Here is an 11,449-nt window from a genome sequence, read left to right as displayed (position 1 = left end):
TTAATAAAACAGTTGGTAGCAGGTCAGTGGCCACTCTTTTCAAAGCACCACTATATCTGAAAGATGTAAATGAAATTGGTAACACTGACTAAAATCTATGTAAATTTTTTTCCGCCATTACATACTGTAAATCCACGTTTGACTGACGCAATATGGATTTATTGGAAAGCGTCCTGAAAAGGTTTTTCAGGACGAATTGACAACTTGTTTTGTTTGGGTGTTAATCAATGAAATAAAAAAAATGGAAAGTTGGAAATAAATAACACCATTGAACCAAAGGTCCGTTTCTTATGATGAATGTGTCTCTTTCAAATGGCGTGGGTGGGTTTACGTCTCTCAGTCTCTCTCGCTCTTCCTCTCTCTCAACGTAGCTGTTGCGTTTTGTGAAATAGTCATCATTGCTTGAAGCGTAGTAACAGGACGCATGGCTGCCAATAGGGTACTCGTTTACGGAGGAAGAGGCGCACTGGGTAGCAAAATTGTTCAGCACTTTAAATCTAAAGGATGGGTGAGTGATATATCAAATATTGTTTTTCATAATAAAGGGATATATCACAGAATAAACGAATGATTGTGCGCTTGCGCCAGATCGTTACCACTTCTGCAGATGCTATGGTAAGCAATCAGGGAAATTAGGCTAAACCTAAATTTTCATATTTCCTTTGACTGCCGAGATATATTAGAAAACAATCAATTCTAAATTACTCTGACCTGTATGTGGAATAGTCAACGTTTCACCATAGTTCGATAACATTTTATTTTTCATTAAATGCTAATGTTTCTTTATTTGTTTTTCTTCACCAACAGTGGGTAGCAAGCATCGATATCGTTGCCAATGAGGAGGCGAACGTGAATGTGCTGGTTAAGTTGTCCGAGTCATTTACCGAGCAAGCTGGACAGGTAGGAATATCACGCTTTCACCTGCTCGGTTATGTTGACAGATATTAATTATTGAATGCTCTTCTGTCAAGGGAAGCCATTATAGACTTTCCATTTGAATAATGGAAAGTTTCTCAACAGCGTTTGAAAATCCCGGTGTTGGGGTAATTACTACCTTGTTAGGAATTGTAAATAATAATGTTATTAAAAATAGATTAAATATGTTATGTTTGAACATTTAAGGATTATGTTTCATTCGCATAGTACAAACTACTCCCAAAAATAACTCAAAGTCGTACCCCTAATAAATCCAACCTCTTGATAACCTATGGATTACAATTGATGGATAAATCAAAACATTTTGGTAATTCCAAGTACACAGCAGGTGTTGGAAACCCAATTGGGAGGGCCGAAATAACCCAGCGTGTTTTGTCCAATATTTATCCAGCACTGTTACCAAGTAACTCTAATGTTTTTAGATTGAGGCTATGTAGAATTGATATCTGTGTTAGCGACGAAGCTCAATGAGAAAATCACAAAGAATATGATGCTCACATTTATGGATTATTGAATGCTTTGCTGTCAAGGGAAAACAATGACTTGCCGTTTTCAATACGCTGGATAATTACACATCAACTTACATTTTCATTCAATGGCTAAAAACTTGTCAATATCTGTGCTGAATTGATTTATTCATTATTGAGGCGGCTAGATTTGAAGTAAATAGTAAACCCAAGAACTGATGGCATTCTAAATGATGAAATATGTTTTCAAATGGCATCTTTTATAAGCAAAGTAATCAGTCTGTTGCCCTTTCCAATCGCCTGTTATCTGTTCTTGCAGGTGACAGCAGATGTGGCCCAGTTGCTAGGGGACCAGAAAGTTGAAGCCATCTTGTGCGTGGCAGGCGGATGGGCGGGTGGAAATTGCAGCTCCAAAGGTTAAAGCTCAACAGAATTTTCCTGAGATATCATCAGTTAATTTTGAACACAGCCGCATTGAGTCTATATCACCATTGAAAATATCAACCCCCCTTTACAAGCAATTTCCCCTTAGGCGAAATTCACATTAGGCATTCAATAGGGGAGATTGTTTTTTCTGTTTCATTCTACAGTGTAGAATATCATTCAAGGGTTGGTTTGTTATTGCAACGTGTCTCCTTGTATTTTATGTCGTTTTAGACCTGTACAAAAACTGTGACATGATGTGGAAGCAGAGTGTTTGGACTTCGACCATCTCTAGTCACCTGGCTGCTTTGCACCTAAAGCAAGGGGGGCTCCTCACCCTGGCTGGAGCCAAAGCATCACTGTCTGGCACTAGTGGTAAGTGGTCAGTCTATGTTCTGAGCATCTTTTAATTCAGACTTAAAATTTTTAAAGGACGTTTGCCAATATCAATTGTCGTCACGATTTGGGCAGCCAAAACAAACAGCAGCTCATTTCATCACTTTTAAAACAGAACCCATGGGTTGCAATGAAATACAAATAAGCCTGAGGCATGGGAACAAAAATGGGGCAAAGTGTTTCATGTTGTCGCTGTCCAATGAAAAGAGCATAACTTTTTGTTGCCATTTTTTATTCATGTAGTTCATTATATTTATTAATGGCAGGGTAGTTTGTAAACTCCATTAAAAGTCCCCTGAACATGCAATAGAAAACCTTTACGATAGCACTTGAAGTTTAGAAATGATACTGTACTGTTACTAGGAAAATAAGGCAGGATATGTATAAAAAAATATGTTTGTGTTTTGTAAATTATGCTTTTTTTTCATCCCACAGTGATGTTAAGATATACATTTAATATACAATTTGTAATGACATTTTCATGATTTCATACTATTATGGGGAGGGAAATTATCTTTTAAATTTTTTAGACCATACTGTCTGGTATTTTAGACCATACTCTTTATGCATTTAACTGGTTTCAATTAGATCCAAGCCCCCACGCCAGTCCCTATAAGACCAAAGCCCCTGTACCAATCCCTGTGGGGTTTTACCATGTGAATACCCAGAGAACAATACAAATTCTAATACCAGGACACTTAAAATCCCTAATCAGCAGTCGCTACAAAGCCACCGCTCTCATTGGCTGCCAGAACAGGGAGGAGAATGAGTCAACAGAATTTTGCTCCCTCAGCATGTGGACATGGTTAGAGCATGTAGCACTGCTCCCCTATTGAACTGTAGCTTAATGTGGCATCAAGGGCTACACCAGACAATCAAGAGATTTCCCCTGGGGATTTAGTTTAAAATTACAACTTTTGACAGTGGTATGTCAATTACATGATTTGTTAACATATAAATACCTATAAGGTTTTGATATTGATGAAAGTAACGCTGTATTTACTTGGTCTATGATTTAACCCACAAGATGTACCGACTTTCTAAATTATAGTTCAAGTTCATGTCTGACAATGCTTAAAGCTGCCTTTTTGTGTGTGAGTTTTCAAAATGCATCCTTAAAGCCTTTCATATAAACTGGTACAAAGGTACCCCAAATGCACTTATTTGACATGCAAACGCTTTGTTTCTACTGACAAAAAAAACAAAACCTGATATCTTAGCTTCATATTAGTACTTAGTGATTTACTAGCTGATAGTTTGTCAGATCTAAAGACATTCTATACCAGCTTTACTAAGTTCTTAATAGTCAATATACTGCCTTTGAGCAGTTTGGTGACCAGTGGTGTCAGGACAGCTAGTCTTGCTAAGCCAGACTAAGATGCAGACGAACAGTAAGCTAAATTCCAGACATACCGTCATGTCAGATTGGACCCTCACATAGCTTATGTTTTTATGTGTGAGTGATTCAGGACACATTCGGAAGCCTCTTTAGGGAAATTCATTCTGTTTCAAATGTGTTTCATTGTGAAATAATAGATAACAGGTAAAAAAAAATCCAAAGATGCAGGTGCTTCTATAACATGGAGAACAATGGAACACAAAAAAGTATTCAACCCAAACAGAATGACATTGACATTCTGGAGTAGAAAATACTGACCATTACATTCAAACAGAATGGACACAGTAAAAAAGGGAAGAGAAGCTAAAAGCCTTACATTCAACCTCTTTCTTAGATGTTTCACATTATCTGGCAAAACCTGGTAGTTCTTCCAACCCTCTCAAAACAACCAACAGCAGGTTACGGTGAACCAAACCAAAGACAAGATCTTAAAAATTCCAGACCAGTAGGGACGCAAAATAGGACAAAGAATAAAATAAAGTAGTGTGCCACTCCATAGTGTTTGTCTCACAGGGGAGAGGTACCCATGAACTGCTCTCTTGGAGTACTCTTGTACTATTGTTATGGCAAGGCCTTAAATTGTCATCAGGCAATGCCAGTAGTCAGTAAAACTAATACAGATGTACTCAAAGCTATCCTTACAGTCGGTCAAAGGTAATTCAGTGCCCAGGTCTTCCAGTCACTTACTAGAATCTGTGTTGGGTCGGATGACAGATTGCACTGTGTCATATAGTCGGCATGTCTGCTTCAACGATCCTGAACGAAGTTTAATGCACCCAATAAACTTACAAGGTCTACTGTAGCATTTTCCAGTGCAGGGAGACGTCGCCTTACATATTCTTTTTAAATATCTGGGGAAATTAATGAAGTTATTTTCAATAAAATATTTTTACGCTGACAATTTGGGGCACTGATTGTCTATCCCCACTCAAAGCCACTTTTCTATGGAGAAATATGTCGTGGTTCTTCAGTTTATAAGTATTGTGCCGGGGGAAAACGACAATGTTGATCTAACTCCACCTCTTTCTCTTATTGGTCAGTTCCTCAAAGGTAGCTGTGGCATGTGTCTTCCATTCGTTGAGCGTGTGGAGAACATATTACATTCTTGAATTAAGTGTTTTGGTAGAAAACTCTGCCTATTGCTTCCAGATGCTATAAACAGAAACATTAATGGGAAGTAAAAAAGAATATCTCTGGAGCAAGCAGGCTTCTCTTGAACTGAGCCCAAAGCACCCAACACGTTTGTCCATCATGTATGGGCACTAAATTATGTGTTTAGTGAATGTGCATCACCAATATCATAGTTTCACGTGAAACATTTCAGTAATTTAGCAGACACTCCTATCTAGGGCTTGTGCATCCATCCATGTGCAACTCCATTGGAAGAGCATGGTGCTTTGCAACACCAGGGTTGTGGGTTTGATTTCCATGGGGGACCTAAATAAAAAACAAATGCACTCATAACGGTAAATTCCTCTGGAATATCAGCTACTGCTTTGTGACTAAAATACAGGGTTTTTCCAGCATTCAAAACTCAAAGGTGACCGCCTTCCCAAAGTCTTGTACCGCCTGTGTCGGCATGGTATAACTTGATTTTGTGCTCATACAGTACATACAATACCATCGAAACACTGCAGCGAATGTGATGGTAGGAGGAACTTTCTCCATATTTGCAGTGTGGTCATGTTTGAAGGACTCCTACGATTGGGATATTTTTTGTGTGCTTGGGGAGGTTGATCACAGGGGGCATCCGGTGGAGCCCCAGGGTTGGGGGGCCTCCTTGTTCAAATCTACTTTTTTAAATTTACTGTGAATATTTTCATGTCCGTTGGTAAAATTGGTAAAATTGACTGGAATGTATTATGCTATTTTTACATTCTAAACATTTGTCAGACAAATCCAGACTCCAGAGGAACTTATACTTAGTCCATTCATCTTAAGATTGGTTAAGATGAATGGACAACCGCTCAACCTAGTAGCAGGAACTGAGATACCGCGCAGATGTCCACAATTAACCACAAGTAACTAAACCAGTCCCCACGTTTCACTATCTGTCCTTTATCCCCCACATTCTCTTCACGTGTCCATCTGCTTTCCTCTCAGGCATGGTGGGCTATGGCATGGCCAAGGCGGCAGTCCATCAGCTGTGCCAGAGTTTGGCGGGGGAAGACAGTGGTATGCCTCCTGGAGCAGTGGCAGTGGCCATACTACCGTGAGTCAATCCTGTTTCCTGCCAAAGATTCTGTTTGTCATTATTACAGTTTGACTTATTCATTATGAATGGGAATAGGAAAAAACAGCACTCAATGGAAATAGTCATTGGAAGTTGAGTGTCATTTTAGGAGGAATAGATTGACAGTTTTAGTTCATCATATAACATTTTCAGGTGAATTTGAATTCTCTTAATGAAACCTCCCTCACTCCTTTTTGTACTCACGAATAGGTAGCTTTCAGTTTTTACTGTGTAATTGATTAACCACTGCATGTAAAAAAAATGTGCAATGTCACCATGAGAAGCATGTATCCATGATTATTGGTCAGTATGTTCAGAGCTCTGTTTGGTACATTCCACTAACATGAAGTTGGAATGAGGCCGCCTCCCAGGCTACAACTAGCTGTCACATATGGTTAGCATTACACCATGACTTGCAGTTTGTCCTGTGCTAACAATGCATATAGCAGAAGGGTTCCTTAATTCACAGCAAATGTGCCTCTTCGAAAAGCTGTAGAACTGCACAAACTCAAACACCCAAACTAATACAACAGATATAACATGTAACATCATGTGTCAACTATGCAAGAATGTAGATGGAAACATTTCTTAATTTTACAATCCAGTGGTTGTAGGAATTGGAAACTTGAGGGTATTTATTCAATGTTTAAATAGGCTTCTAACATTTGTAAAAATCCATGTTAACATTGCATACACCCTTTGCCCTAACAAAATATCTGTCAACCCCCCACATTTTTTACGTATTATCCAATTATAATCCGTTTAACATTTCCTGTTGCTATAGGACTCTTTTCTTGTTTTTGATAAACTGGGCAAATTGGGCTATGCCATCTTCAGAAAAGATCATTCTCAACAGAAGTATTTAAATGCCTTCATCAAAGAGGTTGTTGGATGCTTGCTGGCTGGTAAATAAGTCAACAGTGATGTAAGCTTTAGCTCTGCTGTTGTGTTTTAATCTTCAGACAAGAGGCTTACACAGGACCGTTAAAATTGGTTTGGGGCCAGAGCTTTAGGCCTCTGGCAGTCAGGTCTTACTACTGCCAGAACGTTATCATGTGACTTGATTACACAGGGTAACCTTGGATACTCCAATGAACCGGAGGTTCATGCCTGACGCAGACTTTGGTTCCTGGACACCGCTGGAGTACATTTCAGAGTAAGTGGGATGTTGTGGAGGGTGGATTATTTACTGATATTTAGTTCATCTTGAGCTTTGTTTCTGTGTAATATAATATTTTTGTTAGATGCATTAATGCAAAGGTTTAGAATATACAAGGTTCTTTTTTATTCCTGTTTCAAATCAGATTGTATTATTTTTTTATTTAAGTGAGTGCATACACGTAAGTGAAAAGGCCAGCCATCACATTATGGCTTAAAGAGTACACTGATAATGAACATTATAAAAATATTAAATTCATGAATACAACTGTGATAGAACAGTTCACAAGTTTTAAAGTCAACAACTCAGAAGTGGAATTCCTTAAGGCACCACGTGTTCTTTGAGCTTGCACAGTTTTACACAAATTAATGGATAGACGTGCCTATTTATTTGACATGCTTTTGTTTATGTCAGACTTTTTTGTCTGTTGTTTTCTATGGACACCCAAAAGTTTGTGTTTTTGTGCCAGTTTAGAAAGTCCCCTGTCTCTGCTCTGCATCATGTTACAGATTAGATTGGATTTGATCCAGTTTCATAATCCCAGAAGGGTTGGACAACATTAACCCCTGCAGATTAACAGTGGGAACAGATGAGAATTTGGAAGCATAAATAGAAGCAGTGGAAACGGAAATTCAATTAACATTTGAAATACACTTTTCTACTTCTCAAATGTGAATTTGGTGGATTGGAGAAGGAAATTTGACTTTAGCCCTTGAATAGTCTGTCTCATGAAGTGGTTGCTGTTAAAATACGTCAATGGTTTACAAGATAATTAAAATCACACTTCAGCGATGTCCTATACATTCTATGTATAATTCCACACTCATAGGCATCAGTATTTAGGCATTTTATGTCTCACTGCTTTATTCTAGAATTCCAAATCCCAACCAGCTCTCAAAAAGTGTACTCCTATACAAGACAACCATGTCCACTGCACTGTAGAAGTCTTTCACTTGTGTGTGTGCTTTCAGACGGTGCTATGTCAAGTTCCCCCGACATTACGAAATGTGTACCATAGGGGTCCAATATTGGGAACTGTAACAACTGTGTGCAGACGATATGGTTATGTAGGCCATTGATCCTAATGTTGACCAAGCTATGTGAGAACTGCCACTGACTTTGTTCCCCTACAAACGCCCCTTGTAGATTCAAAATGTTTACACATTGTAAGCAAAAAAAACTCTCATCAATCACATTCCTTTCTATTAATATCTGGGCGTTTGGATTGGGAAGGCTATTACAAGAAACATACGGATAAACCAGTTAAGAAGCTGACATTTATATATGGATAATATCTTTCCCTTAAAGTGCCTCTAAACTGGACATCAAATCTTGGATTTGTTCAGATGTGTTAGTTAAGTATCATGTTAATCACCCATCAAGATATGAACTGGAATAATGGCCAATAACTATATGAAAATGCTGATAGATGTTCATTTTATCGCCTCTTTAGAGAGTTTAGCCTATACCATGGGCGTGCACTTTATCATTAATATTCATAACACTTCGAGGTCACACTCACACACAAACAGTTTCGACTGTAAAAATACATTTCCATAGACGTTATCAACAGCATTGAACCCTCGTGCCGTGCAGAACGTGGCACGTTATGTAGCCTTTTTTCCAGAGCTGTGCTATAGCAAACCCATTTCCATCCAGCCAATGTATTTTGTAATTGTATATTATCTACATTTGTAGCTAATGCAAGCTAACGTTACCTGCTCGTGTATCTAGTAATAGTACTAACTTTAACTAGTTTACACTTAGTAACTTTACTGCACGTTGTTAGTCAGCAATGTAAAATGTTTTGAGAAAAGCAAAAAATGTTTTATATAGTTCAAAGAACTAAAGGTAATGGGTAATGGTCGCTTATCACCCAGGCTATGCATGTTAGCCAATTTTGGCTATAGTTTTGCATGGTTGCCATGACTCCTTACAAATGTGATCTAATTCTGCTGGACTGTTTTTTGGGAAGCTGGATGAAGATACATTGCTCTACGCTCTATGTCAAACAAAACGCTTGTAAAATATGTCACCTGAATTTGCGGCATGATGCACAAGGAGATCATTTGTTTCAGGAGGAGCAGTCTACTACAGCGCTATTCGCTTTCACCGATAACGTGTAATAGTCATCACTGCATCTCATTAGTCAGTGATTGGTGGAATTTACTAATATGTTTTGCCTGTAAAAATATCGGTGGTTAACATGCTTTTTATGCAGTTTTTTTCTTTCATTTTACCTATATACAGGGGAATCAAACTGAGACCTAGGTTCTGTTTTTACAGTTGAGCCCTACAGTATATTACAACAATTAATATTACGGCAATAATACATACACAAAATACAGACATGTAACATGTTTCAGTTGCTAAGACAATTTAGAAAAATCCCTCACAGCCAGTCAGTATACGAGTCAAGAAAATGCACCTACAATGTAGGTGATGTCCAAACTTCATTTAATAAAAAATATGCAGTGTTATAAATTAAATATCTCTGATCTCTGGAAATATTTATTTGAATTTTCTTGTTCAGATTTCTGAAACTGTTTCGGTATTTGAGGTAGAGCCTAACTGAATTCCATTGTCTCTTTGAACAAGAGCTTAAAATACACAGCACAGCCCATTGACAACCAATGAAACGTAACCAACTGATGTTAATACTATCCCAACTGAGTTTCCAATCTCACCTACAGTATATCTGGCTGGAGCTTTGTTGGTTTTCCCTGCATAGATAAAAGTAAAAACAAGATAAACTTTGATGTTTCTGCAAAATATATGGACTCCATTCCGGAAAGATAATACTCTGGAACACTTTGACTCATTGGAAGAAAGCGGACAGGACTATCCAATAAATCAAACTGTGTTGAAAATAAAATCATCTGTGATTTTTCTATGCAGAAGATCTTATGCAGCTATTGCCTGATGATCCTCCTTGACGTTTGACTGCTTCAGATTGAACAATCAGTCTTACCCATCTTTTGACCCGTTATCATAACTCCAATTGAAAAAGTACACATTGGCTGTTGATCACACACACAAGAAACAATATCAGGGCGGGGGGGGGTTATGATGTGGTTACTGGCCAAAGATTGGTCCCTTGGACTGCTAGTACCCAAAGTACCAACATCCAGCCGTCTCATAGACTTATTTTTCCATCTTCTAGAACTTTCTTCCGTTGGGCCACCGGTGAGGATCGTCCTGCTTCTGGCAGTCTGATACAGCTCACCACCTCGGGAGGCGAGACCCAGGCCCTGCCAATGCATTAAAGGAGAGAGAGGTGTAGAGGGGGAGAAAAGCAGTAGCAGGGAGGGTCGAAGTGAGTCAGAAGGAGAAGGAGAACTGAGGTATGGTTTATCAAGCCAGGATGAAGCAGAAAGATTTATGGGTAGACAGAGATGGAGGAAGAGGAGGGAGGGGAATGGGAGAGGTAGGGAAAGAGGAGTGGAATCAGAATGACTGAAGTAGTTGAAAGGTGAGCAGGGATGCTTTCCCTCGTAGTCCAATTCCACCATCTAGTGGTTGAATCAAACAATTGCAGAGGAAACATAAATCGTATGTACATTTACTACTTTTTAGCTCTGTAACTTAGGCCCTCTTTTACAACATAATTGATGGCATCCAAAGATGAAGTAAGCCGCTGTCATACTGTCGAACGTACAATGCATTTCAATTGAGTGGCCTTACTATATGTTTTGTATTATTGTGTCGAGTTATCAATGATGTGCATGTGCATTTTTGGTAACAATGTGCTCTCTAAGTACTATTATCCGTATCTCATTACAAATTGTTTTTATTTTTGTGACCTTTCTCAATTGGAATAAAATCCAAAGTAACCAATTAATAGTTTCGTAATGTGTTAGAAACAGTCAAAATACTACAACATCCTTATTAAACAGTTTATATTAAACACATATCTGGACTTATTTACCTATCAATAAAGAAATACCTGTCAACTAGTAACATTTATCTGGCTTGTCTTGTGAAGTCTTGTTTATGATCATTTCCTATTATACAGTATAGCTTTCACCAGCAGGTGGTGCTCTGAGATAACATCTCTCATCTTGCCAATCAAATTATAAAATGCTGTCCTACAGAAATATGTATATTATGTTGGTAACAAAATAAATTGACACAGGACTATGTAGAAACGTCAACACATACATTACAATGACCATAAGTTGAACAAGGGAACAGTGAACATGTCCCTCCTCTCTGAACCAATTAGTGAGAACAATTAAAATTAGACTACCATAAAACTTCAATTAAGCGGCTAGTCTCAAATAGCTGACTGGCCCGATTAAAAGTCACGGATCGGCACACATTTCAGCATATACATGCTTGAATCAAATAAATGCCGGGCCTAGATTAATTGTTTGTAAATGAACTTCAGTCAGTATCATAAAGATTGAGCATAATAAGATACAATAAGGAGAACA

General features: G+C 38.3%; 1 protein-coding gene across 2 annotated transcripts; it reads left to right on the top strand.

The window, feature by feature from the left end:
• Window positions 1-376: 376 nt before the first annotated feature.
• Window positions 377-10,979, top strand: qdpra (quinoid dihydropteridine reductase a). Of its 2 annotated transcripts, none has more exons than XM_010897191.3 (7): window positions 377-508; window positions 808-900; window positions 1,723-1,819; window positions 2,061-2,201; window positions 5,725-5,833; window positions 6,927-7,010; window positions 10,177-10,979. In XM_010897191.3, the coding sequence occupies exons 1-7, from the start codon at window positions 425-427 to the stop codon at window positions 10,277-10,279; spliced, it is 711 nt and encodes a 236-aa protein (XP_010895493.1). In that variant the 5' UTR covers window positions 377-424; the 3' UTR covers window positions 10,280-10,979. The 2 variants fall into 2 exon arrangements, with proteins under 2 accessions (XP_010895493.1, XP_019900762.1); XM_020045203.2 differs by lacking the exon at window positions 377-508 and adding an exon at window positions 553-615.
• Window positions 10,980-11,449: the final 470 nt, after the last annotated feature.

The sequence above is a fragment of the Esox lucius genome, chromosome 4 (assembly GCF_011004845.1).
Source record: "Esox lucius isolate fEsoLuc1 chromosome 4, fEsoLuc1.pri, whole genome shotgun sequence".
Lineage (NCBI taxonomy): Eukaryota > Metazoa > Chordata > Actinopteri > Esociformes > Esocidae > Esox > Esox lucius.
Note: the sequence above shows the minus strand (reverse complement) of the source record. Positions and strands in the feature narration are given on the sequence as shown.

Bases quoted from the DNA above. Each gene is read 5' to 3' on its own strand.
- qdpra (XM_010897191.3), top strand. From the start codon at position 425: ATGGCTGCCAATAGGGTACTCGTTTACGGAGGAAGAGGCGCACTGGGT. The intron at 2,202-5,724 runs GTAAGTGGTCAG...CTTTCCTCTCAG, and splicing joins ATCACTGTCTGGCACTAGTG to GCATGGTGGGCTATGGCATG. The intron at 7,011-10,176 runs GTAAGTGGGATG...TCCATCTTCTAG, and splicing joins CCGCTGGAGTACATTTCAGA to AACTTTCTTCCGTTGGGCCA.